This window comes from Fistularia commersonii, chromosome 14 (assembly GCF_037954325.1).
Source record: "Fistularia commersonii isolate RoL2024-O1a breed Wild chromosome 14, RoL_Fcom_v1.0, whole genome shotgun sequence".
Taxonomy (NCBI): Eukaryota; Metazoa; Chordata; class Actinopteri; order Syngnathiformes; family Fistulariidae; genus Fistularia; species Fistularia commersonii.
The window spans coordinates 14,899,701-14,926,462 of record NC_141297.1 but is presented as its reverse complement, the minus strand read 5'-3'; the positions used below and the strand labels follow the sequence as shown (position 1 = coordinate 14,926,462).

Below are 26,762 nucleotides of genomic sequence, written 5' to 3'. Positions count from 1 at the left end.
ACTTTACTGAAAACTCTTGTAATGTTAAGGCTATTTGGGAGTATTTAGGAGGACACAGACATGATCAATTGAAACTTTTCTTCCAAAGCAAAACCATTAAGAGTGAGCTGATGGATGGATGGCCTCTGAAAATGGCCTGAACCCTCTGCCATGTTCCCAGGCATAACATTATGAGGTGTCAGCCTGGAAACTCAGAGGCTGGTTTGTGACTCAATCACCCAGTGACCAACCCCCTGTGCAGGAAATCTGTTTATATGGCACAGATCATCAAAAGAGTGAGCTCAGTGGGTTTAAGTGAGAAATTATGTGATAACACAAGGAAATTAATGTCTTGATTTTAATTGTTTAATTGTTTTAATTGTTTTTTGAGATGAGAACAACTTTATTTATCCCGAAGGAAATTGTTGTGCCAGAATTTCAAGCAAAAACATAAGAATAATAGATAATAGTAGGAAGGAGGGAGAATAAGAAATACAATAAAATATAAATTGTCAAGGTTAAGGCTATCAAGTGTTTTATGGTCTTTAGTACAAAGATTTGAAGATTCCCTGTGGCTGAGGGAAGAGGAATTAAAAAGTCTGATAGCCTCAGGTAGGAAAGACCTCCTGTGGCGTTCAGTGGAGCTCCTTGGTGGTATCAATCTACGAATGAATTTATTATCATTTGTTTAATAGCTAAATAACCTATTAGGTATCCCAATCCTCACTCAAGACTTCTGAAGTTGTGGACTTAAAAATTAGTTATTTAGAACATGTCAATATTACTGGGCAATTTGCCAGAAGTAACCAAACAACAGTTGGTTGAAGGCTGATGTCCTTAAATAGAAGGGGGTAGCTGTATAGGATCATAATAAAATAGACGACCCGTTTGTGTCAAATTCAGAAACTTCATTCTCAGAAGAGGCAATTTTTCCACCTCTAGGTGTATCATTCAGGAGTTATGTAAGATTGAGGGCTCTTTGACACACACCAGTGGCCAAGTTCATGAAGTGTGGACTCCATCCCTTTTTGCTTAGATTGATGTCACTCTCAGGTGCTGGCATACCCATTTTCCTACTAGGGGGGGCTTTGTTGATTTATGTGTTAGTTTAAGTGTCTATATGTATTGTTTATATGTCATGAAATGAACCGCTTCGGACAAAAGAAACCCCTCAGACAACGGTTTCTGATAGAAAGGTCTGGTGGAGGGGGCATGCTGCATCCTGCTGGCGACCAAGCAGTTAAGAGCGAGGTGTCGGAGCTCTCGCAGACGATTCCAGGGTGGCCACCCTAAGATGGTGTGGGACCAGCATCTGTATTTTCCACTAGAGGTTCGGCAGCAAGGTGCGGCGTGGCGTTCACTTTGGGCAAGGGTCCACAGTTCATGTTGGTGCACTGGTTGGCACTGGCAGGGTCATTGCCAGTGCCGGTCCCTCAAGGCAGCACTGCATGCTGTGCTCTCGGATTGGCAACTAGGTGGACCGTTTACCGTGGGTTATATTGGGGTTGTGTCCAGCTCCTAAAAACGACCTCAACGTATCGCTTGCCTAGCTGCCTACCTGGTTCTCTGTCAGCCACTACAGAGTCCCAGGGAAGGTTTTGCCTGAGAGATTTGCACCCATACCCCATCTGGCTGTGGATCATTGCCCAGCAGCTCTCCGGTTCACCACTGTTTTCCGCGGTCTTTTGTGCCTACAGAACTCATTTGTCACAGTTTGTGTTGGAGCAACATGATGCTTACTGCTTGCCTCTTCAACCCCCATATGATGGGCCATTGTCTTGAGACAGGGGTTAAAAGTTTTGTGCTGGATATGGGTTGCTGTAGGGAGCGGGTCATGCTGGATTGCCTGAAACCCGCACACAGGATGGCTGGTGAAGTTGTGTTTCCTTTCCAAGTTCCAAGTCAAGATTGCCCTCCTTCTGGAACCCCAGCAGTGCCCCCACAGGTCCAATGTCTGGTGTCCCCTGTTGCTTCTACCACAGACGGCGCAGTCATTTTGGCAGGCTGTTCAACCCTCCCATGAGAGACTAGTTTGTTTTCAGGAGTCCCTTCTGGGTATTCGAGGGTAAGGGAGTCGGGGGTAGCAGACACCAACGGGCATGGCCTCTTACCCCATGGGACTGGGGGTAGGGATGTGGTTTAGGTCCCAGGCATTTTGGTCTACAGAGGTTTGTTGACAGTTTTGTTTGAGGAACAAAGTTTTAACTTGTCCACAGCTCCGCCATCTTTCCTCACTACACCACATGGTTACGATTTGGTTTAAAATTGTGTCAGAAGACTGAGTTAAGATAAGGGAAATAAAATTCTAATTAAATATCACAAATTCCACAAGGACTTGCCACCTTCATTAATACAATAATAAAAGTTTAACTACTTTTAAAACATTTGGGTTGTATACAAAAACTAAACCACGGTCTACCATAGTACTGTATGGGATTTTCTCACCCCCCACCACCCCACCCTGTCGCCCTTTGTGAACAGACATTAGCAACTTAAATGGCAGCCTGTTTAGATTTTTACTTAATATTTTGGAGGAATAAATCATTTCAATGATTTCACTCCACTCTTTCAGTGTCAGAATAAAAGTACAAGGATTTTAATGATTTCCAATGTCTGTGTTTCTATTTATTTCAGCTAATATAGGTATATCTTCTTGGACCCACTCACCTCATATTGAGTTTGAAATAGATCCTATTTCTATTATGTAGGCCAGCTTAGAATTAAACTAATGTCAACATAAGCTTTTCATTTATGGAGCTGCTTTGTTGGGAATCTACAAACCTGACTTTTCCATGACTTTTCAACAAGATATGACCCTCCTGGTGTTTCCACTTCATTTATTTATTTATTTATTTATTCCTTCACCTTTGGCTTTTCCCCACTCACAGTTCAAACATTAACTATAAGTTGCAAACGGAAGCAAGTTGGCTTTGCTCAGCTTTGACTGACTGATGATTTAAAGAAAAGAATATGAGAATGTTGTGGTTTCTGCTCAGCTTTGACTGACTGATGATTTAAAGAAAAGAATATGAGAATGTTGTGGTTTCTGGGTATCAAAGTGACTCAACAATTCAAACGCTAAATATCACTTTTTTTTTGACTATGGTCATGAGTACCATCCTATCATGCGCTGTGGAGCATCAAAGGAATTTGAATAAGACATTAACTCCGATCAGATCAACCTTGAGATGGAGAACTGTACATTACAAGCATTAATCATTAATGCCGTCTGCTCGGCAACTTGGTCCATCTCTTTCGGGGGGATACAGAGGCAGTCTAGAGATATAGTCCCTCCAGCATGTGCTGGGGATGACCAACCATGCATGCATTTTTAATATATATATATATATATATATATATATATATATATATATATATATATATAATTTTTAGCTGACAAAACAATGTGCTTGTCACATATGTATACTTGTGTTCTGCCGCTGGCCTTATGTTTCATTCTTTCCCCTTTCATAAACACCACCACTCACTCTTACTTCCCAACTTGGCTTAGAGCTGGAGGCAATTGCATAACAGTAATAATCTGATCCAACATGTCAAACCAGCACATGGCCTGCTGTAGCTTGCTGCAGAGTAACTTGCTGCTGACCTTCAGATTTATGAATCCGTTTCTCCTGCTCCTTCAAACATGCAGATGCAGGGAGTGAAGTTTATGCGCGGCTGTTGGGATCCTGTCTGAATGAAAGACAAACAAACAAAACAACTTTTTGAAGTTAAATCCCCACCATACTCTTTTCAAAAATAGTTATATCTTATAATCCCTTCACTTGTATCTAGGTCATACAAATACACACAAGCAAGAAGAAACCAAACAAGCAGTTAATGATTGACAGTAATAATTTCACATTTCCTTATCTGTGTTTTGACTGTTATGAAAGAAGAGGGCACAGCCCTCAATTGGCTTTGAATGAACACTTAGATAATCATGGCAACACCATTGTGTTGGCCAACATGCACATCACTGAGTTTGTGTCTCGTCAATTGGATGGAAGCCACACCTCGGGGCTTCCCCTCCTTATTTTCTATAACTGATACCAACATTTACAAAATTACTGTTCTATGGATAACTTGGAAGAGGTTATTATGACCATGGTGTCACTGGGAAAATGTTCACAGAGGTGACGAGTCAAAGAAATGTCATCATATTTTCTCATTGAATTCTATAGCATTCGATCCCAGAGTCGCTTCCTGCCAGATTTTGAATTTATCTCACACCAGCCTAACTGTCAGACACTGAGAGATTAATCCAACCATTGGCAAGAACCTTGGAAAGAATTGATGGCCTCTTTTTTTGCCTGGTTAACCTAGCACAATAAAATGTAGCCTATCGATGCCAACAAATACTTATTTCATCCAATCCATAACTCCCAGATATTTAAGTTTCGAAAAAAGTGTGATTAAATATATCTGTCAGTGAGATGTCACAAATAAGACCCAGGCTATTCAGAAAAGAATAACCTTTAATCACTATCACTCATCGTGTGCATCGTGTGATCACTCATCATGACAAGGCAAAAATTAATAGGGTAATGAATTGCTGATCATGTGAGCAAATCTCTTCATAGTCGAAATCTAAAAGCTGTGCATGAAATAACGTTGAACACCTGATGCTCATTCCGCTATTACAAGGTTACATATCTATTAAACTAGAAAACACACAATGTAGCAATATAAATGTGTAGATTTACTTTAAAACCATCATCGCCATCATTCAAGTAAAGGAAAATATTGTGATGAAACTCTGGGCTCTCAGATTCGGGCTCACATGCTCAAGACAAAACTCAACACACAATGCGAACAGTAAGGCTTATGGGGCCTCCGCATTCTGCCCTCATTATGCCAAATTACCGAACAGGTTACTCTATCACAACAGTACTAATGTGGAAAAAAACAACACAAACAATCGGGCTTATCAGCATTAGGTTGTAGGAGGCTCACAAATTTGTAACTGCTACAGCAGCAAAAGGATGCTGGATGATTCCTCCGGAAAATCTCTCCAAAAACACGTTACAATACTTAACACAGCAAAGGAAACTGGTCTTCCATTGTTTCATTTTCATATTTTGCTGTTGTCACACTTGTCCTTTCTGTATAATTTGTAGTTCCTCTATTAATTCCAATGCTGTTCTGATTATTAATCATCCTTCGGAGAATTTCATTATTTTCTTTGGCTTTCCTCAAATCACAAAAATGCAAAAGAAAAGTTTGAGACTTGGGCAAATGTTTTATAGGAGTTTGACTAATGAGATATGAAATGCTCATGCCAGACTAAGTAGCACTTATCAGCAAATTCCAATTTTAAAAAATAAGCATGCAAATTATGGTTATTCTCCTATACGAAAAAAACTAAAACACAGACTTGAAGAAATACTTCCACTCACTTTACGAGTTTGGACAATGTATTCTTTCAGCTCTGCTTTGAATTAAACAATCTCCTGAGAAAATATTTACGAGGCTCTTCCTCCGTACACAACCCTCGATAGCTGTGTACATTACAAGGAAACAATGCAGTTACTCATTTATAACAAAATCCAGTATGAGGATTCAGAGTCTGCTGAAGTTACTAAAATGTACCTCTGGACAGTTCTTTCTTTGTCTCACAAGAATAATATGAAAATTTATAGAGCAAAGAAAAACACTATACTTCCTTTTCCATATACTATTGTGAAGCGTAGAAACATGAAAACATGAGGGGGCCTCAACATGTGAATTAAATAGAAGATACTGCATTGCACTTCGATGCAGATGTTGAGTACTTATGGTCCTTGGTACTTTATTTGATTTGATTATTTTCTAATTGTTTTGCACTGAATCCTTTTTTTAAATTAAACCTGATCAAATCCACAGATAGATAAAAGAGCCGCTGTGTTAAGGCTGAGCCAAGCGGCCAACAAAGACTAGCTGTGATCCAGATGTGTTGAATTAAATCCTTCTGCTGCAACCCAGACTGAACTGGCTCATAAATCAATATGATCTATTCCCAGAACATCATGCAGGCAGACACGGATTGCTGTTTACAGCTACCTTTCTCTTTGCTAGAAACTGTGCTTTGACATAGTGACTCAGCAAACATACTCAGAGCCCAATATTATCTAAAGCCAATCTTTAGAATGCAACACAGAGGTGTGTGAGTGTGGGGGCAGCGGTTGGCAGCAAGTGGCAGACCAAGTCTGCCATAAAGGAAGAACAGAAATGGGGGGTTAATTTCCATGCAAATATGCCATGTGGTACAAATCTTACATTAACATTCCTTACGTTTCCCAGCTTTATGTTCCTTAGGCAACTTTACGGGAAGCAGTGTTGCCATCCCTGAGCTACAAATGAGTATAGAGCAGATGAAAAAGAAATCTTAGATAAGTCCTCTTGAAGGCTATGGAATAGGATTACACTAAATATTTGGATAGTTTGATTGCACCCTTCTCAGTTGTTGAGTTTACATGAGAGCATATAAAATACAAATATGGTGGGGAAATTGTAGAGTATGCTTTTCTATGTTTCATCCTTTTACGATCACAAATAATTTCACAGATAGTCTAGCAGTTAGCGCTGTAATGTTTAGGTAACATCGGATTTGGGGAACATTAGGTTTGAACTGAGTTGAAACTGAACGTTTGAGATAATGGGTTTACTCAGGTTTTAAATAATGAAGCCATGAAGTTCTCAATGCTTTGGAGCTGTATAACTTTGTGTTTTTATCAGGCAGATTGACTGATTCCACAATAAATTGCCAAGAAATATATCTTATTCCCTACTTGTTCTGACTGCATTTTATGTCCTAAAATACCTTCCCAAATACATGCAGGAGTTTCACACGCTGATCTAAGAAATGTGTTTCAACTGATCTTTTTAGTCAATATTTTTAAGTTTACGTTTCAGATGCAGTTTGATAAACTTTGCTCGCTGAGTATCTAAAAATACTCCTTGTCATTGTCACTTATTCATTCCAGTATTTATGAGCAAACACATAATGAAGTGTGTTGTTGAGGGTGCATACACACATAATGAACAAGCTGTGTTTTCAGGCTCTTCAAAAACAATTCAATAACAACACCAATAGTAGTATTACTGATAGTATTAGAGACTACCTGGTTTGATTCCTCCTGTGTCTGCGTAAGTTCCCACCAGATTCTCTGGTGTTTTCCCAGTGGTATTTTTATCCAAAAACATGCAGTAGGTTCAATGGAGAACCTTAAATGCCCAAACAGTGACATGAATGAAGACTGAATGGCTGTTTGTCCCTAATGTGTGGCCCTGTGATCATTTGGCAACCCCATTCCTCACACACTGACAGTTTAGATTGTGCTCCAGCCTGGAGCTGCAACCCTAATTGCTGGATGAACAGCATAAATAATGATTGAATGAATGAATGAATGAATGAATAAGGCAGCTGTGAAGGCTGGTGAGACCAGTTTTTTGCCTCTTCCTAAGATGCTACAGTAAAAGAATAACAAAATAAACAACTTTGAAATTTGGATTTTGTAGGATCCCTGAAGCCCAGACCCCCCCCCCCCCCCCCCCCCCCCCCCCACACACACAAAAAAATAAAAAAAAATAATAGCCCTGCTGGGATTCTTTGTGCTTCAAGCAAACACGTCTAGTAAACTCTCCAGGAAGAGTTCATCAGAAAGATGAAAAATAAACATACAGGAAGCTTGAGCTGTCCTTGGACAATTTTTATTCAGGATTTTAGGAGAGTTCTTCTCAAATATTAAATAATAAATCCACAAAGGCAGTCTGGCAAGAAACCTCAAATCCTAAAAACTTGGCTCATCATTGACTGTTATGGAACGTGGCTTCAATGAAATCATCGCTGATGTGCCTGATCCAGAAAAGAACGGAAACAGCCAGAGGAGAACATCCTCAGACACAAGATAATGAACACTGAAGTCGAGAGAGTAAAATGGATTAATCTCTATAAATAAAAACAAGAATTTTGTGGTGAAGTGGGTGAAAGAATTTGATTCTTTGTTATTAACAGAGAGATATTGATGCTGAGCAGGTTGAGAAGAAGTCATAATACCTTTTCCAATGGAGTCTTTGAAACGGTTACCCACGTGGCTTTTAGTGGGGAAAAGTGTGAGCATCCAAATGACTGGCGATTTGGTATTTAATTAGAAGTACAGGTGATCCTCACTTAACGACTTAATCGATTAACAACAACTTGGCTTTGCAATAATATTAAAATACGCATGGAAAGCGCTGGGAGTGGATTTGTGAGTGAGTGTGTATTGGACCCACTTATAATTGGCCTTTATTCATGCAAATATAAACTCTAAAGGAAAAAAAAAGGTATAAATAGCCGAAATGTACGCAAATACTGTACGGTAATAGGGTAGAAACTGTGTTTCGCTTAACGATAAACTCGCTTAACAACGGACCCCTTGGAATGTAACCCCGTCTTTAAGTGAGGACCACCTGTTCACAGAACATGTTGTAAACAAAGGTTGTAAGTACCGATCAACCCGCCCACAGGAGACTGTCAGAGTAGATATCATATCTGTACTTTGTAGAGAGGTAGTTAATTTATTTGGGCCAATGTTTGTAAAGTTTGAAATGTACTTTGTGTACTTCATTGACATGTTTTATGAAGATTTCTAGGCATGGATGAATGTATGCCTTTATTGATTTTGTACTGTTGCCAGTATTGACCTGACAGAGATAAGATCTAATAGCTTGGCTCATAGTCATTGTTAGTTATTGATGGCTGCCATAACTTTCAGTGTTGGTAATGGTGTGTCTGTAGGAGTATGTGTGTATATTTGTGTTTTTGTGAGTGTGTGTGTTGGGGGGGCACGAAAAATACTGCTAAATAAAAAAGAAAAAAAAAACAGTGTGCTTGTATGTGTTCATTGACTGATGGGCTGGATCAGTATTTTTCAACCTGGAGGCAGGGACTTTTTTCTTCATTTCTGATGAGCGTTGCACAAAAGACTGATTCAATAGAAAATAATGCAAAATGTGTCTATGGAGGTTCTCAGTCATCCATGTCATGGTGAATTCTTGTTAAAATCTTGTGGCAACTGGACTCAAATTATCTCACTTGAAGATGTTTCACCCTCATCCGAGAGACCTCTTCAGTTCTAATGGTCTGTGGGGAGTTTCTAGATGTGACTGGAAGCTGATATAACCCCCCCATTAGCATAATAAATAATATTTTGGATTTTTATATGTAGTCCACTTCTTAAAATGGGGAATATGTGTGCATGAGGAATGATGTAGAGATGTAAATGACTGGAGCGCTTGTTTTTTTTTTTTCTTTCAAACAAGTACAAGTATGTTTTGCTTATTTCGTGCACAGCTCAAGTCCCCTGATGGCACAGAGGAAGTTGAAGGCAAATGCAGAACAGAAGGCATCACAAGGAGTCGGGAATTGATCTCTATTTTCAGTCTATTTTCACCGGACAAATGAGTACAATTGAAGACATTCAACCTGATTTCAGTTGATTTTTCTTATGCTCCTCGCTTAATCTCAGAAACTGATGAGTTTGAGCAATCACCTATCGCCTAAAGGGTGCCAACATACTGTGCATTATTTGGGAAAAGTAATTGGTCGTGTGATTTGACATCCCGGGATGTTTTGAACTTCTACCACCCTCTACTGAGACAGGCTCACCACAGCCTCCAACCCAGCTGTGCTCTTTCCAATCCCCTGGCTTACACCACTGCATGTTATCTCACATTTGCTTGATGGTCCACTGAGAAAATCGCGTCTTACCAGCACTGATGTCCATTTATAAATGCAGGAGCTCCATGATCAGTAGTGATGTGACGTCACAACTTTGAAGGTATTACTTCCTCCACTAATGTCCCATTTGACTCTTAGGCTTGTATGTCCTTCATAACTGAAACTATAAATCAATGTATAGATAATCAAGAATACACTGACAAATAGATAGATAAATAAATCAATAGAACAGTAAAAAGTAGGGCTTTGAGTAAAGTTTCAAGTTTTTGTATTTGGCTGCTGTAAAACTGCTGCCTGATTACATTGTTGCATTGTCTTTCTCTATACAGTAAACTGACGATTGTGCAGTATAAGCAGTCTAATATCTGTTTTTCTTTTTTTTCTTTTTTCATTGCAGAATAAGTTTTCAAATTTATAAAAAAATAGCCCTTTTTGAATTTCTCCCTCATACTCTGTGTGTGCTTGTTTTCCAATTAGGGGCTGACAAGTTTGAGAACCCTAGTATGTTGAATTTGTTGCTAGTATAGTTCCAACAAACAAAACATGGACATTCAGTCTGTAAAATAAAGTCATTACAAGCATCTTCGAGACTTTAGACATTGACACAGAAAATTGATGACTGACTTTAGAGTTTTTTATTGTAAATGTATTTTATGAAGAACAACAAAAGCAAAAAATAATAGAATTTTAGCAACTCTTTGGTGTTAAGTGTTTACAGAGCACATTCAAAATAGACTTACTCATTATACAGTATGTTGTGCCGTTTGCCACTTTAATAACGCATTTCTGGAAAATTCTGACCCATATATGAATAATTAAATGTGTCGCAGGCCCTTCTAATAACACATCATAAACACCAGACAAAATTCATCCACATGTCTACATGATATATTTCATTTATCATGTCATGTACACTTTCTTTCATATTCTCAAAAATCGCTCATGATCACAGGAATCACCCGAACAATAGTTTAGCTCTCTTTTGAAATGCATATACAATATTTACATACATTCAATTGTTCTCATAAAATCAAAGCAAATAAAAAAAACAATAAATCAAAATTCTGATTGTTCAATTACAGCGCCTGATACACATTCCCCGTGCAGTATCCAATTCAGATGCAGCAAACACTGCAAGATCATCAGTTTGTCGATAATAGTAGGTTTCAATACATTCCCCTATTAAAACTGTCAAAATATTTATTGTGTTGAGCCATGAGAGAGTTCCAAGCTTATGGCATCAGAGATGATTAACACAAGGAGGCTAAGATGCCATCCCCATTCATTCATCTTTGCTAAAGTGAGAACGAAACCAACATCAACTAGTCCATACATGAACTTGTATTGAGGGAAGAAAGTTGCTGTACACATACAGTACAAGGAAAAAGAGTGGCAGCAAATGGCAGCAAAAGTCATGATCAGGGATAGATGACTGTTTTTCCTTTTGTTTATCTTTTTTGGTCTAATAGAAAAAATGCTATTAGAGCGCACAATATCTTAAGGCAACAGTGAAACCTTCAGCATGAATCCCATTTTAAAGGTACAGAGTTCAAGTTCCAACAACATGGTTAGAAAGAGTATTAATCTTGTTTCCTCGGATTTGAGAACATTTTCATTTGCTCTGGGGGGAAAAAAAGAGAGAAAGATAATGTCTTGTTAAAAGACCCAAGTGAATAAAAATAAGTAAAAGCCAAACCAGCTGGCAGAGGGAGTCAATTCAACATGTCTGGTTTAAATTTTAGTTGAAAATGTCCTTGAAATCAAACTCAGGTTGGACATCAAGCCCCAAAGTTGAACTTAGAGCAAACAAAATATTGACATCACGAGTGATCATTAACATTTGAATGTTTAGAAGTTGTTCGACAACTTAAAGCAAAAATATATCAATAGATAGGATTCTATGTGAAAAATGTTGGAAGAATATGTCACAAGTTGCATTCAACCTAATAACAATGTTTGAAGAACACTGGTGAACTCCTTCATGCTGCTGTATGGTATCTAAATCGATGTCCAAAAATATCCCATGTCTTAAATAATGTCTGACAAAGCAATTGAAATATTAAAATATTGAACCCATACACAAAAAGACAAACTTTTTTTTGCTACTACTTTACTGAGTTTTCAACCACTGAAATTCTGACAAATATTGACATAACTGAAGCATCTTGGAGATGGCTATTCACTTGCAAAATCTCACAAAACCGTCAATGGCTTGAAATCTAGTAGAAACATGGTTGTGCTGGATTTATATAGTGAGATGCCCTTAATAAATTGATTGGAATCCCAATTTATTTATTTTTGTTTGCATTGAGTCTAAAAGTTGATCCAGGTCAACAAGCAAATAGGAGCTAGTTTATTTACATTGCAGGTGGCAAACAGTTAAGTTAGCCCTGATCAATGACATAAAAACAATTAGATAAAATTAAAAAAAAAACATGTTAAAACTGGTTTTAATGAAAGAAAGAAAAATAAAATCCACATGTAGTTTTAACGACACTGAATGAACTCACAACGTCCCGGGCAGGTGATGACAGTAGACACTGTTAGTCAGAGGTTACAGTCACATTTATTTTTTTTGTGGTCTAATATCAATTAGCTGGAAGAAAAAAAAAAACATTTTATTCCAGTCTCAACCAAGCACCAAAAGATTCCAGTGGTATAGCATTTCATTTAAGTTGAAGTGTAAAACTACTGATATTTAATGATGAATAAACTGATTTGACAATGGACAAGTAATGTGATTTGTTCAATACCCCTTTGTAATGTCCTTGAATTTGTCTTTTTTTTTTTGTTAAACTACATTGACAGCGGTGGCGTGTACTTAAAGAGCGGGGAAGTAATGATTGACATAGCCGAAACGTCAAGAGATAATGATATAAAAACAAATGTTGAGCTCATGGAGCCTTTTTGATGTAAAATAGCAACAAATGACTTGAAGAAAGGGCATGTTTTCCCCCGGTCAGTCTTCAGATGAAGCAGCACCCATATTTGTCTTGACCCGAAGAGGCAAAAAAGGCGTTGCAGAACAACGAGTTAAACCACAATACACAGAATTCTCAAAATACTCCGTATGGGCAGACGACCAGAAATTTCATGCATGCCAGTGCAAATTACATAGTGACATGACCTTGGTGGGGATTTTTTTTCCCCCTGCACTGAAACTAATATGAAAAAGAGACGTATTTAAAGCCTAAGGAATGTTGATGTATCATTTATTTTCTGCCTGTGCCGCAAAGACTCAAACTTAGGACCCCTATGATTCCCAACACTTCTAAACACGGACTGTTGTTGCTGGGCAACAAATGAATTTCGAACTATTCACAAAGTTTTCCAATACTAGCCTTTGACAACATTTGGCTCAAAGAAGGTAAAAAAAAAAAAAAAAGAGAGAGAAAAGAAAAAAAATCCATGGGGTTTTAAATAATACCAGACCCCTCAGTCATAGAGCTTTGATATAAGGCTTTGACATTTACAATATACACACCTCAAAGTGTAAAAATACTCTGAATAGCAAATCTCTCCTCCAATTAGATTATCAAAAAGATTTGAGAGAGACAAAACAAAGTTGTAATATACAAGAAGCTTATTCCACTAGTGAGGGTGTCGTGTCAAGTAACAGTCTGTTTTTCTTGCGTTTCTTTCTTTTTTCATAGTCTTTTCCTTGCCACCCAATAAATGATCACAGTACCATGAAAGTACGTCACGCGTACATTTTTGAACATAAACACACACGAGTCATACACAAACTCCATTACAGGGTGCTTTTGATTCTCATCCCGGCCTCCTCTGTCCTTCGTCACACAAACACATGCGTACACCTACACAGCCATGTCCGGCACAAAATCCAGCTCCCGCTACTGCTCCGCCTTTCCGCTTAACGTCAGTCTATCAGAGCGGGGTCAGAGGGGTCAGTTTGCAGAGCGCGCTGTCCTGCTACTTCGTGGAAAGCGGTGGACTTTGAGGTGTTTCGACAGGTGATCGCTTCGGGCAAACTTCTTCTCGCAGACGATGCACTGGTATGGTTTCACTCCGGAATGGGAGCGGCGGTGTCGGGATAGCTCATCTGACCGGGAGAACCTGTCGATGATTTAAGATATTCATTAAATTCCTTTAGCATCAAACACCATTCCCCAAATGATGACCGCCATTATATTTCTTAATCAAAACCTTTCATCTTCTTTCATAGGTGTAAATAACTGCCAAAATATCATCTTGGGTTTTAAACTCACATATCAAAAGTTGATTAGAGCGATCAATTTGATTGCAGAACCTTTTCTATGGAAGTAATGAATGAAGTCATAGTTTATGGAGCCAGACAACATGAAAGTGATGTCAAGCTTTTTTTATGTGACCGTAATCCGAGAGGTGTGACGCAGTACATGTGCACTCCCCTGCATCTTCCCTGTGAAGTTTAAGAGCCGTAACATATTTAGCTCAACACATGAGCGCTGCAAATCCAAGCCTGGTCTATTCCTGGTCTGCCCTGCTATGGTTTCTATGGGGTCCTGACTGCGTGAGTAACATGACAGAGGGGGTTTAAGTGGATGATAGAGCAGCAGCGGCCCCTGTTTATGTCTGCGGCTGCCTTTGTGTGCCCCTTTAACTTATTAGTAAAGCTGTTAAAATGAGATTAATCTGTAACACGGATTGATTTCCCCTTGAGTTTCCAACAGCATCGGCGGAAGCTTGAGGGCAGTAACTCAAAGAGATGCAGACGTCACCCGCAGTTATTTCAAAACATTTCCACTTTAGACACGCATTACACAACCAGTCTATTCATCATTTTGATTACCCAGCAGTGAAATAAAAGATAACAGACTGCACTTATTACACTGAGCTGTGACCGATCCACAGAACAAACACTCACAGCTGCTATTGGGATGTTTCACTCACATCACCTGGGGTAATATAGCAAGAGTCGGATTCAGGATGAGCTAACTTGAAAAATTCTACCCGTTCCATAACCTTACCAAGGTTACATCATGCTCCAAAACATCCTGTTGTTAAGAATTTTACTGAACAATGGAAAAGTTTTCTTATGCTTCAAAAGTATGCAATATGAGCAGCGCATCTAAAATAGTAGGTGAAACTGTGGTACGATTAAATATTTCCTTTAAAAAAACACTTTGGCTCTTTCGCGAGGGAATGTGGCAATACAAAAAAGATTTAGCCATGGTCATAAAAAATTATTAAAAAAAAGTAATTTAAGGTTTAGTGTTTCATTTTTCTGCTCTATTAAACACAAACCCAACCATGGTCTTCGAGCAGCTGCATGTATTGGACTGAGATTTCTGTGTATCATTACCCCTCAAATTTTGGCTTATATTATTATAATAAACAGCACCAATCCTATTGAATTGGAATTAGTAGCAGAACTCCAGTCAAACCAATATTTGGATACTTTTTTGACTTCATGGTGACATTGGTGGTATTACTTAAGGTAAATTTTCTTTTTCTATCATCTCCAAGTTCATATGTTTGTATTTGCAATTGAATATTAAATTACTGTGTGAGGGTGTCTTTTATCAGGTGTTTTGTTTTGGTCTCCTAGCCAAAAAAAAAGTTGCTTTCTAAATTTTATACAGGCTTAACTCTATATCATCCAAATGTAGTGCCTCATTATCTCTCTGGCCTCTCACTTTCATGTAACTGTCTTATTGAAACACAATAGATCACCACTGCAAAAAGTCACCATTAATGTGACATATGTTTTTCTTAGCTAAGTTCAGTGAGATAAACAGTTTCACTTCTGCTCACTCATTGCAAAGCTGTGATCCAAGCCAAGCCTCTGTCTGGATGAAATCACTGACTCCAAATGTCAAGAATACGCCAAAGAACACTAATTACAACACCACTGCTTATTTATTAAAATGGCACATTTGGTTTCTCGCGTGGTGAGCCTGGTATTTTGCAGTGTGAGTGAGGTGTGAGGTACTAAAAGTGGATTGCTAAAATGTAATTGAGTAAATAGCAATAATTAATTGCTCGTAGGCAGTGCAGTAGGCTAGAATCTCATGACTAAGAAATTACCCTATTAAAGTTTTATGTTTAGGGATTACCGCCCATTTACACTTTCCAGTGACACCGAGCAATTAGCAACCACTTGGAGTCAAATTCAGGCTTTGCTCAGTTTATCCACAGCGTGCGTGTTGATTACAACTGCTTTATCGGGGCTTTGTAAAATTAGCTATTCAGTGCAGCTAAAAACAAACTCTAGTGTGAATTGAGAAATAAAAAAAAAAAAAAAACAGTTAAAAGTGAGCTGAGAGGTAGTTCAGGGAATCTGGAAAATAAGCAAGGGATGCTAAAGCATGAAAAAAAATAAACCTGAATAAGATGACTCTGTGTTGACGTGTCTGTTGTTTGACAACGTTTACAGGTGTCAAATGGATCTTCTAAATGGATGACACTCCCCTTACGTGTTCTAAAATTAAGCTCAATCCGAAACCACAAACTGCTATCACGTTTTAAAGTGCTCAGAATTAGTCACAAGCTGGGACATGATTATAAAAATGTACAGTATAGCTATTCTGACTCAAACTGGGCCTGAGCCCAAACAAAACATACTGTACCAAGGAGGATCCATTCAAAGAGCAGGCACTAGACTTATGCAAATAGACAGCCAGATTGTTCTGTACGTCTACATTTTTGGAAGGGGGGGGGCTAATCACATGTCAGGTCTCAGTCAAAGCAACACTGTTTCTTTCTGTCGAATTCATGTACCCTCTTGTTAGAACTATGATCAAAGTTATGTAAGCTTTATCCGCTCTATATGTTCCAGGCATGGAGAAGAAGGTCTGTGGGTTCATAAATCTGGGTGATGAATATGCCTGTCATTTAAGGAAACATTTCAATTAAAAAATCAATTTGTATGCATCTTGTCTGAAAAATGACTGAATAAAGCTTTCAAAGTATTACTGTGGAACGCAAACTTTATACACATGAATCATGTTGACACTTCCTCCCAAACAAGCAAACAGTAGATAAAAACAAAGCAAAGACCAATAAAGAAAAACCCATCATGTTGTTTGTTTGGCAGAATCCAAGTGCCGAGTCGAAACTCCAAAACCTGAAGCTGTCTTGATAAAAAAGTCGTCATAAAGAAAAAAAAAACAAAACATATTTTTCACTGAAGCTGCTAAGCGTGCGCCCTTGCACAGAAAACATTTTTTTGACAAACTCGATTTGCAAAGGTGGACCTTTGTGGTCTAAATCACAGATCGGGGTTACAGAGACGAAAAGGGACCCTGTTTGTCACAGGTTGTGTTGCATCAGATCCAGGTTACCATTTACTCAGTTCTGAAGCTAAAGCGTGTCTTTCCTGCGGATCTCTGGTGGTGATTGGCTTACTTTTTTGAAACCACTTCTAAGTGACAGCATTAGGCAATGTGTATTTTCATTTTAGTTTCATAGTGTTTCAATTCACAGTGTTTCAGCTGTGGAAAAGCTAGCAGATGTTTACATCCTGTGAAGCTCAGCCAGGTGCAGATGTGGGGGTGCGAGAATTCTCATACAATTTGGTGGAGTTTGTTTGTTTGTCTATAACGTATTGCTTTATTTGATTTAGTTTTTTTCCAAAAACACGTTTGATATATTCCACGTGTTGTTTTGTCAAGCCGAAGAGACTGGAAACTGTTTAATTCACATAGAGATAACATTTTTAAAAAAAATTATAATAATCTGGCGAGAAAATGTTTAAAATACCCATCTGGCGTGCAGTGGTTGCGACCTCATCTGTAGTGTATATATTTGTAGAGGTACTATGGGAAAACATACAAAGGCTTTGTTGTAGCTTGTCAATTCAGTAAGAAGCCGAGCAAACACAGAGAAGCAAAACAGCCGAGAGGGGTTGGGCCATCACATTGTAAACACACCTGGAAAATTACAGTAATATCTACACTGGCAGGTACACATAGTTAACGCTTTTATCTGTCACATTGCTGTCAGTTATTTTAATCCCAGGAACTCATGGCTTTTTATGACTGCTGTCACTGCGAGTGTTTTAATTTAAACTGCAAAGATTGAAAAGGATATGACATTGATCCAGGACTGCATTAATCAAGGACAGAGGTTTGCCCCCTGCATGCAAACCTTTATACAGGGAAACATAAAACCAGACTAGAATGGCTTCCAGAGTGAGTTTTCCTTTTGACCGAGGGAGCCAGATACAATTACTCTCTGAACAAAACTCTCTGAAAAGAGGTCAGGGAACAGGAAGATCAAGATTTCTAATACAATAACAGCCCTGTCCAAAGTAAAATCATAGGGTATGTTCATAAGTGTCAAAATTAAAAGATAAATCATATGGTGTCATCACTTGGCAACTATGCTTTGTTGTTACTATGAAAGTGTCAGCTGACAAGGACAAAAAGCTACCGACTGATCTGCTGACAGACGTCAAGTACACACATGTCACGGTGTTATTACAGCAAACCATTTGGGTTTGAGTCCAGCCGTCGGACATAAACCTTAAATAAGAGTCTCCATGCTGGTACTGTATGTTGTACCTGCATGTGTTCTTTTCAAGATTTACATGTGACTGTTTTTATGCATCCTCAGAAGCCATGCTATAGTGTGATGAAAAGGGAAAAATAAAAGATCACAAAAGCTTAAGAGCCCACTTGGCAAAAGTAAAATATGACTGATGAATTTTATGTAGTAGACCAGCAAAATATACCCCACTCCCTACTTTGGAGGATCTAACACGTGGGTCTGATACGATACCAGAGAGGAGACGCCTGCTTCCCCTGCTCACCACTATTTGTAAGCTGAGTAGGAGAGGAAGGAGAATCACAAGGTAACTGTATTCTAGTGTCATGCTGATGTCACTTATGGGCTCCGAAAGAGTTTCCACTCAACCCTCATTGGAAACATGGGCGTCAGAGGAACGGTAGCATTAGCCCGCTGTAAAGTTATTGAGACAGTAGTTGTCTGTATTTCACTTTGAAAACGGTTTCTATCACAATCAACGATTTCCTCCCCAAAAATGACAGAAATCAATTCACAAATAATAAATTACCTGTACTTTGACTAAACTCTCACAAACCCCCCACCCTGAATTAATATGGAAGCAACTAACTTATTCTGTCTTTTTAGAAACAAAGAAAGTAAAAGTTGGAATGTGGCCTGTTAGTGTGCAGATGTGCGCGGAACATCTGCATGGAACTACCCTAACATTTCAGTAACCCTGTCCAAGAGAAGGAATTTCATGCATACAAGTTGCCAAGCAGATAGAAACTGCCCCATCTGATCCGACAGGTTGATTCATTTGCTAACAATGGAAATGCAAAAAAAAATAAAAAAATGTAACAATTGGTAACAAAGCCATTTGTCACACATCAGCATGATTATAAAATTTTGAACTGTGTAACCAGAAATGCAACAGGACTCTGTAATACCATACATCATAAAGACACATATAAAAGTGCATATTTATGAGCTAAGGTTTACATAAGAAGGAGCTGCGGGTTTCTCACTCTTGGTTGAATGACGCTTTGTTTAACCTCAAGATTGACTGGTTATGAATTAGAAGAGGGGAAAAAATACTTTAGTCATTTTCACTGGCAGCCATAAAAAAACACTATTTAAATTGCCACATATTGAGAGTAAATAAATGAACTAATACTAACATCTTAGTTTGTTTTATTCTATATATATTGAATGTATCATTATTTCCTTTTTTTTAATGAACAACTTATAACCCCTGTCAAAGTGACTCATAGTGTGTTGTTACGCCTCTATAAATACAATTCAGTTAATAAATGGTTTTAACAAGTCACAGCAGATGAGATGCATGTCCTACATCCCTTAATAATAATCCTTCAAGGTGTCTGTTATACTGATTGTGTTGAACCTTATATTAGAAACACTTTATAGCATCACATGCACACGTTTTATTTTTTCAAATATTCAGTATAATTCACAGACCATGTGTTCACTGACCTCACCTGGCAGAGAGTGAGCCACGTGATGACAAAGATTCTGAAAGTATTTTGAATCATTTGTGCTTATATTTTTGCCAAAGCTGGAAGGACCTCTCTTGTTACCTATACAGTATGTACAACAGTGCATCTTTAAGTCACCTTTATAAGTCAACTTTTCACAGTATCAACAAACTAGATCAAATTTAGATTGCAGATTGCAAACGTCTGTAAGAGTTTGCCATGGACAAAGAGAGCAGTCTCAGAGCAATCTAGAAGACTGACCGGGCTTTAGGGTAAATAAATAAATACAATTTGGCACCAAGACTCAGGAATTAATTCTACCATTGCATTTTCAGCAACACCACACTGCCCAAGTCCACCATGGAACCACAGTGCACCAAAAGATGTCTCCAGGAAATGCTTTTGTCCCAAACTCCTGCATTTTGTTGGACAGAGGAATTCAGCCTGTCTAAAACACATTGAAAAAAAAAAAAGGTTTTGCCAGGGAGTCACAAGAGCCAGCGGCGTCAAGTGATGTCTGAGATTCGGCACAAATGCCAGTTAAGCTTTTGTTGAAGAAAAAAAAAGACACTTTTTCCTCTGTCAACCCTGCTCATCTCACAAACATTTAAATAAATACTTTTTTGCCTTGCGACTCCACAAACCAAACAGTTTTATGGAATCATCTCTCTAGCCGTGAAATATTTTAAGTGTATCCATATGTCAACTGAGATAAAAGTAACGCTGCAGAATTGAGATTGGATGAGAGCTGGTGATGGATATATTTCCCTTTTTTTGTGACAGTTTATAAAAATTTTATTTAAAAGATAAAACTGCCTATATATATATAACTGTATATTTATTACATATATTCACTTAAAAAAATATGTATATATGTATACATATGTGATTGGGGGTTGTTATGTTTTTTGTTTTTTTCAACACCTCTGCTGCTTACCTTTGGTACTTTCTTTAGTGTTATGTAATACACTTAGTCATTTTCCTACTTTAAGATTGATTTAAAGATTTAACAAAATCCGTTAATCACGGAGGCTCAGTTAATTGGGTATTAATCCATCTGCCAGCACTTAAATTTGACTTATACCTCATTAACCTCTCTTCACTTGAAACCTCATTTGCCTGATTAGCTATTTTTTCTTCATGTTAAACTGCAGATGTAATGACCAGCATGAGGGCTCTCAAAAACGCCCGACAACCCCAACCTCTCATTGATGGTGGAAAACACTACCATTTATGTTCGCATCCATTGTTTGCAGGATAGATAACAAACAGTCTCCCTGAAGTGTCTGACAATTCCATAAAGTCTTTTGTCACCAGTAAGTGAGACGTAACTGCACAGGCTTCTAAAGGTGGGGGTTTAGCAAACTATTAATTCAATTAAATAGTCTAGAATTTGTATAAAGAAGAAATACACCTAACATGAAAACATAATACCGCATTAGATACTTCCCAGTCTTGTACAATGAAATGTAACTTATATTCTGTAAAGGAAGTGTCCAATTGTAAGGATTCTGAACAGCTGTAAGTGCTTCTCGCCTACCTCCCCCCCCCCAGTGTGGTGTTGCAAAGAGTCAGTGATGAGTTCTGGTCCTGGGCTGTCATGCTGACCTGGGCAAAACATATCTGATTTTCTCTCACTCTCTCTGTCACACACACACACACACACACACACACACACACACACACACACACACACACATATGGTTTACGCGGGTATACTTGTTGGGACGTTACACTGACTTCCATTCATCAAGGCCGAACTTGACCTCTGCCTATGCTTTATTCCAGACCTCAACCAGAATCATAATGTAACATAACAATACAAAAATGTCAAATGTCCTGAGGGGTTCATATAGTAATCCTGCAAAGAAAAGCCAGTAAACCTCTTAACCCTAAATCAACCTTCACTGTCCACACATTAACTCAAAAACACACACAGTCCGTACAAACTTTGGCAATAACAGCATTATGTATGGTAGAGGAATCCAAATAGATCAAATGTTGGCATTTACACTTTGAATTGAATTGGATTTTTTTTTAATTTAGATAAAAATAATGATAGAGAGTTTGAGGGAAAAAAAAAAGATTCACATTGGATTGAATATTAATTCCATGCTCTATGAGAGTCTGCCTGGTGTGAAAACTTTGAACTTGATGCTGCAATAATCCTGTGTGTGTGTGTGTGTGTGTGTGTGTGTGTGTGTGTGTGTGTGTGTGTGTATGTGAGTGAGTGAGTTAGTGAGGTGGTTGCAGACAGTGAGCAAACAAGTGAAATAACTACCAGAGGGCAAAGTCTCTATGCAGACAACTTCAAAAGGCACTCTATCTAATCTGCAATTTTACCGTGGTACAAAACAGAGAGATAGTGCGATACAACTATTAAAAGTGTCTTGAGTGGACTTGCAAGAGAAGCCGAAGGGCTTTCCTCCCTTCCTCCTCGCATCATAAATAGTCTTCAGAAACCTACATTTATATTCACCATAACAAACACTTCCTTCCCTGTGAAGTTTACCTGTCTACATTGTGGTATATTGACTCTTCAGAACAAAACGGAACACTTTGCCTCCCCTATAAAAGGTCAGATGTATTAAGAATTCAGAAATCATTTCAATAGGTCTACAATATAGTTTCCTGCTAATATACAGGATGTATCTAGATCTCTGGATGCTTGTCTTCAGATCAGTGGGGTCCCACAATAAAGAACAGAGTAATGATTGTTCTTCTGAACATCATGTTCATCTCCACACAGACCTCAAGATTGAGAAACATCAGTTATCAACAGCTATCTTTTAGTGTGCGCAGCGGAAGTAGATAACCCAGATTACTTTGATTTGTGTGGTATGTTGTGTGGTTTCTTTTAGTCACTGTCCCGCATTGTTTACTTGACATTAATTCTCTCTATAAAATGATGTCTTATTCTGCTCACCTCCAACCACATCCAGGCCACGTGCAGGCGAAGGGCTTCTCCCCCGTGTGCCTCCTCAGATGGGCTTTTAGGTGGCTGCTCTTGGTATACATCTTATTACAGCCAGGAAAAGAGCACTTGTGCATTTTAATTAGGTCAGCTACTGCACTCTTTTGGTACCTCTGACCCCCACTGACGACCCCTGCAGCAGAGGCTCCACCTAACCCACCTTCCCCGAGCCCTATCGGTTTGGCGGCGATGGGTACTGGAGCGATCCGAACAAATTTGGAAGCTACAGCGCTTCCGGATTTGCTTCCATTCGCAATGTTTGCTGGAGAAAGCAATTGAGGCACCAAGGCAAAAGTTTGCCCCTGGATGTTGACCAGAAGCTGGGCTATTTTGATATCCGACGGGGCCTGGGCTGATTGGAATTGCGACTTCTGGGGTTGAGCTTCCTGGGAGACGGACTCTGATATGGCACTGGGTTTGGGCTCTTGTTTGATGTGTATGGGCTGGATCTGTAGGATAACAGGCACATTGGAGGCAGCGCTGGCTCCTTCTGATGACGTCGGTGGTGAACTACAGTCTTCCTGTTTGATCCCATCGCATTCACTAGAACTGGAACTGGAGCTAGTTAGACAGCTAGCCTCCACTGTTGGCGAGCTGTCCATATGAGATGAACATAGTGTCTGTTTGGTCTCTGTAAAGGAAGACGAGGGCGAGTGAGCCTCTGGCACAGTCTGATCTGAGTTCCTCAACCCTTCTCTTGCTATCGTCTTAGAAGTCTCTGCCTCATTGTCCTCTGGCATCGGTGACATGGCTTCATCGCCCCCCTCCTCTTCTTTTTCCATTGCGACCACCATGTTCTCCTCCAGGAACTCCTCAATCTCCTCCAGGGTGGGCTGAAAGAGAAGTGCTGCAGGATCCTGCAGCTCGTCCAGAAACACAGGGAACTCGTAAGTGTCCTCCTTTGTTTGCTGCTGAAGGAGACTCAGCCGCTGCTCCCTCTTGGACTCCCATGCGAGACCCATTGGTAAAAGGGGTGCGGTTGGGGATGGGATGGAAGACGACAGCTGAGGTGATTGGGACAGAGTGGAAGCTAGAGGAGAGGAGAGGGAGCTGCTGCTGCTGGTGTTTCCACTTAGGTGAGGTGAGGTGTTGAGGGATGTCTGGGAGAGGAGGAGGTCGAGCATACTGTCTTGACTATCTCCCCCGGAAGAGCTACAGCTACCGCTGCTCCTACTGCTCCTGCTGCTCCTGGTGTCATAGCCTGAGCTCAGGTGCTGGGATGTTGGCGACAAGGACTCTGGGCTCGAGCAAAGGGATGATCGAGGGCTGGAGGAGATGCTGAGGTCATCCTCGGAGAGGCCAGGCGAGGAGGAGAGTGTCACCCCTTGGAAGGGGTGGGGGTGGTGATAGCTGCACGCGTCAGTCACCATGATGTCTAGTGACGCGCCACCATTGGCATGGCAACAAAGGCAGTTATAAGCACAGCCTGGTGAGCCAGTATAATACAGAAAGGTCTCCTCACCAAGTGGTAAGTGATCCACCATTCCTGTGCGGATGAATGGCAGCTGAACTCTGCTCTGATCAGAAGATCAATATGTTCTGCTGGAGGTTGCTAAATGTTGAAGAAAATGTCTGCCTTGTTCCTGCAGATGACAAATGAAAGCAAATAAAGTGTTTTAGTTGTTGAACTTACAAACATCTCTTAGTTTATATAGACCAACACTAGGTTTAATCCAAGACAACATTAACGATGATTACCCTTGATTTAGCCAAACAACAGTTTGATTTAACCCCTGTTGGTTTCTCTACCATCACGGCCACCCCTGCTCAAGATAAGGGGATGACAACAGAAAGTAGTCTCTGGCGTCAGCGTGACTCCAAGTTTGAGGTTAATGTTTTCTCGAGTCCGGCTTGGATTTACTGAAATACATAAGCCAGACTGGCTGAACGTTGTGATTTTGTTTCTGAGTTACTACCTGCTGCTGAAAGGTCTGCAGCTGATGGCTCTCCAAAAGGAAAGTCAACCATGTGTGAAGGAAGTGGAATTTGAGGAGTGTGTGTGTGTGTGTGTGTGTGTGTGTGTGTGTGTGTGTGTGTGTGTGTGTGTGTGTGACTGCAGGCCCATGGTGCAGCTGCTGGAATGGTGCAGCTGACCATGTGGAATCAGAGGTTCCCATTTGGGTGATAAAACTACATGATCCTGAAGTCATTCACTAAACAGTGTGTTTAATTCTGTTTTTTTTTTTCTTTTGTTCCTTGCTTGTCAACGAAGAGATGCAGATTAGTAAGCAAAACCAGTGACAGACCGAAACAGCCTGTCTTGTGTCGTTTATCTAAACCTGCACTTCAGCTTCATATTTTTTTTTCCATTTCCATACAAGCACATTTCATTACATCGATAATTAGGCGCATATGAGGAGAAAACTTGAGAAGCATGACAACTCTCAAGTGTGTTGGATAAAGCTCACAGAATGAGTGCGCGCCCTCTTCTGTTCATTGAGAAAAACAGAGAAGTTGCAAGGAGTCGTCAGAGGATCCATATGGTCACAGTTGAATCGCTTCTTTCGTCATTCTCTCAACGTAATGGGTATACAGAGTTCTCTTACGCTTCTAAGTCAATATAGTTATGTAATCAATTATCAAAAAGGTATTCTTTTGGATGCGATTTGTAATGGTTTGGCGAGATGGCCGCGATCTCGGGAGCACCTTGGCGTGCTCAAATGTTAAGTCATTTGCCCTGGAGTAACCCTGGAAAAGAAAATCTGACAGCAGGATGCGCTCCCGGCCCCCACGCTGCCCGAAGTGGAAACTCGCAAAACACACAGCGTTTGACAGTCGGTTCGCTGTATATATTGATTCATTCATTTCTTTATTTATCTATCTTTTGTTTTTGTTGTTGTTGTTGTTGTAGTTGTTGTTAAACCCATAGCATGCAAGAATCACACACCATTTTTCGGATCTCCCAGATGTCTGGGCTGGGACTCGGCACAGCTTCGGACTCAGTTTTGGATTGAAACGACGGGAAAGGCACCGGGAGAATTTGATTCGAGAACAATGAAATTGATAAAAAAAGATATGTCATCTTTATATCGACTTCATTGTTCGGCTCCTAGTTCTGCGATTCTTACCTGAAGATGCTTGGGAGCCTCTCCGGACCGCGTTCCCCAGTTCAAAGTATTTGTCAGTGCGTAATGGTGCGTAATGACAACGACACTGCGCGGCGGGGTCTTTGCATAGCTGCACTCTCTCGCTCGCTCCCTCTCTTTTACTCTCTCTCTCTCTCTCTCTTACTCCTTTTCTTCAATCTCGCTCCCTCCCGAGGCCTGGTAGTTCGTTTAACAGTCACATGATTGGAGACGGGCACGTTATACTGGACAAAATAGGGAGGGGTTGGCGTTTGAAGGCTCGCCTGTTTGCTGCGACGCCATTGGCTGTCGGCACTGAGAGAGCGAGTGAGTGAGCGATTAAGTATTTACATACGATTAAAAGCATTCTCTATCCATAATATACAACATTATATTAGGTCATATGGGACAGTTTATGGGCGGCTGTGGCTCAAGATCAAGATTCAAAGTGTTTATTGCCATGTGTCCGTGTTTGGAAACATGATTTCTTACTTTGCTGTCTACAGTGAAGCCAACAAACGCAAAAACAAAACAACGAATAATACGTTTACTAGTGCGAAGAAATGTAAATAATGCGAAGAAAATAATTGTTAAAAGAAATTCACAGGATGTGTAAGTTGACACATTTTATTCAGTTTTTGCAGCAGGAGTCTGCGCATGTCACAATGTTGGCGGTTTCAATCCCAGTTCTATCTGGATCCTGACGAACCCTCGGGCAGGGCACTGTTCATTGCAGCTCTGTATGTGTGTGTGTGTGTGTGTGTGTGTGTGTGTGTGTGTGTGAGAGAGAGAGAGAGAGTGAGTGTGTGAATTTGTGAATGGGCGAATGCAATCTATTGTAAACCACTTAAAATCACAGTGTATGAAAGTGCTGCATGAATGAGACTTTTACAAAATATTAGTAACAATATCATGCTTTTAATTTGAAACTGGAAAGAAGTTTAGAGTTTGTAAAAGCATGATAATATGGGTATTAATGCACTAATAATTTAAGTAAAATGAGAATTCAGCTTTGCATCGTTGTGCAAGCCTATTAGCTGAACGGCAACACAGTATTTGGGAAAGCACTTGATTTGCATTCTACTTTCAATAATAGA

At 39.6% G+C, this 26,762-nt stretch overlaps 1 protein-coding gene across 1 annotated transcript; it reads right to left on the bottom strand.

Moving 5' to 3' along the window:
* Positions 1-12,232: 12,232 nt before the first annotated feature.
* Positions 12,233-25,881, bottom strand: LOC147227367 (Krueppel-like factor 15). The gene is made up of 3 exons (XM_086159202.1): positions 25,669-25,881; positions 22,553-24,183; positions 12,233-13,759 (listed from the first exon to the last, which is right to left on the bottom strand). The coding sequence occupies exons 2-3, from the start codon at positions 24,082-24,084 to the stop codon at positions 13,591-13,593; spliced, it is 1,701 nt and encodes a 566-aa protein (XP_086015328.1). The 5' UTR covers positions 24,085-24,183; positions 25,669-25,881; the 3' UTR covers positions 12,233-13,590.
* Positions 25,882-26,762: the final 881 nt, after the last annotated feature.

Coding starts and splice junctions, on each gene's coding strand:
- LOC147227367 (XM_086159202.1), bottom strand. CDS start 24,084: ATGGTGGATCACTTACCACTTGGTGAGGAGACCTTTCTGTATTATACT. Junction 13,760..22,552: donor TGGCCTGGATGTGGTTGGAG/GTGAGCAGAATA, acceptor AATCATCGACAG/GTTCTCCCGGTCAGATGAGC.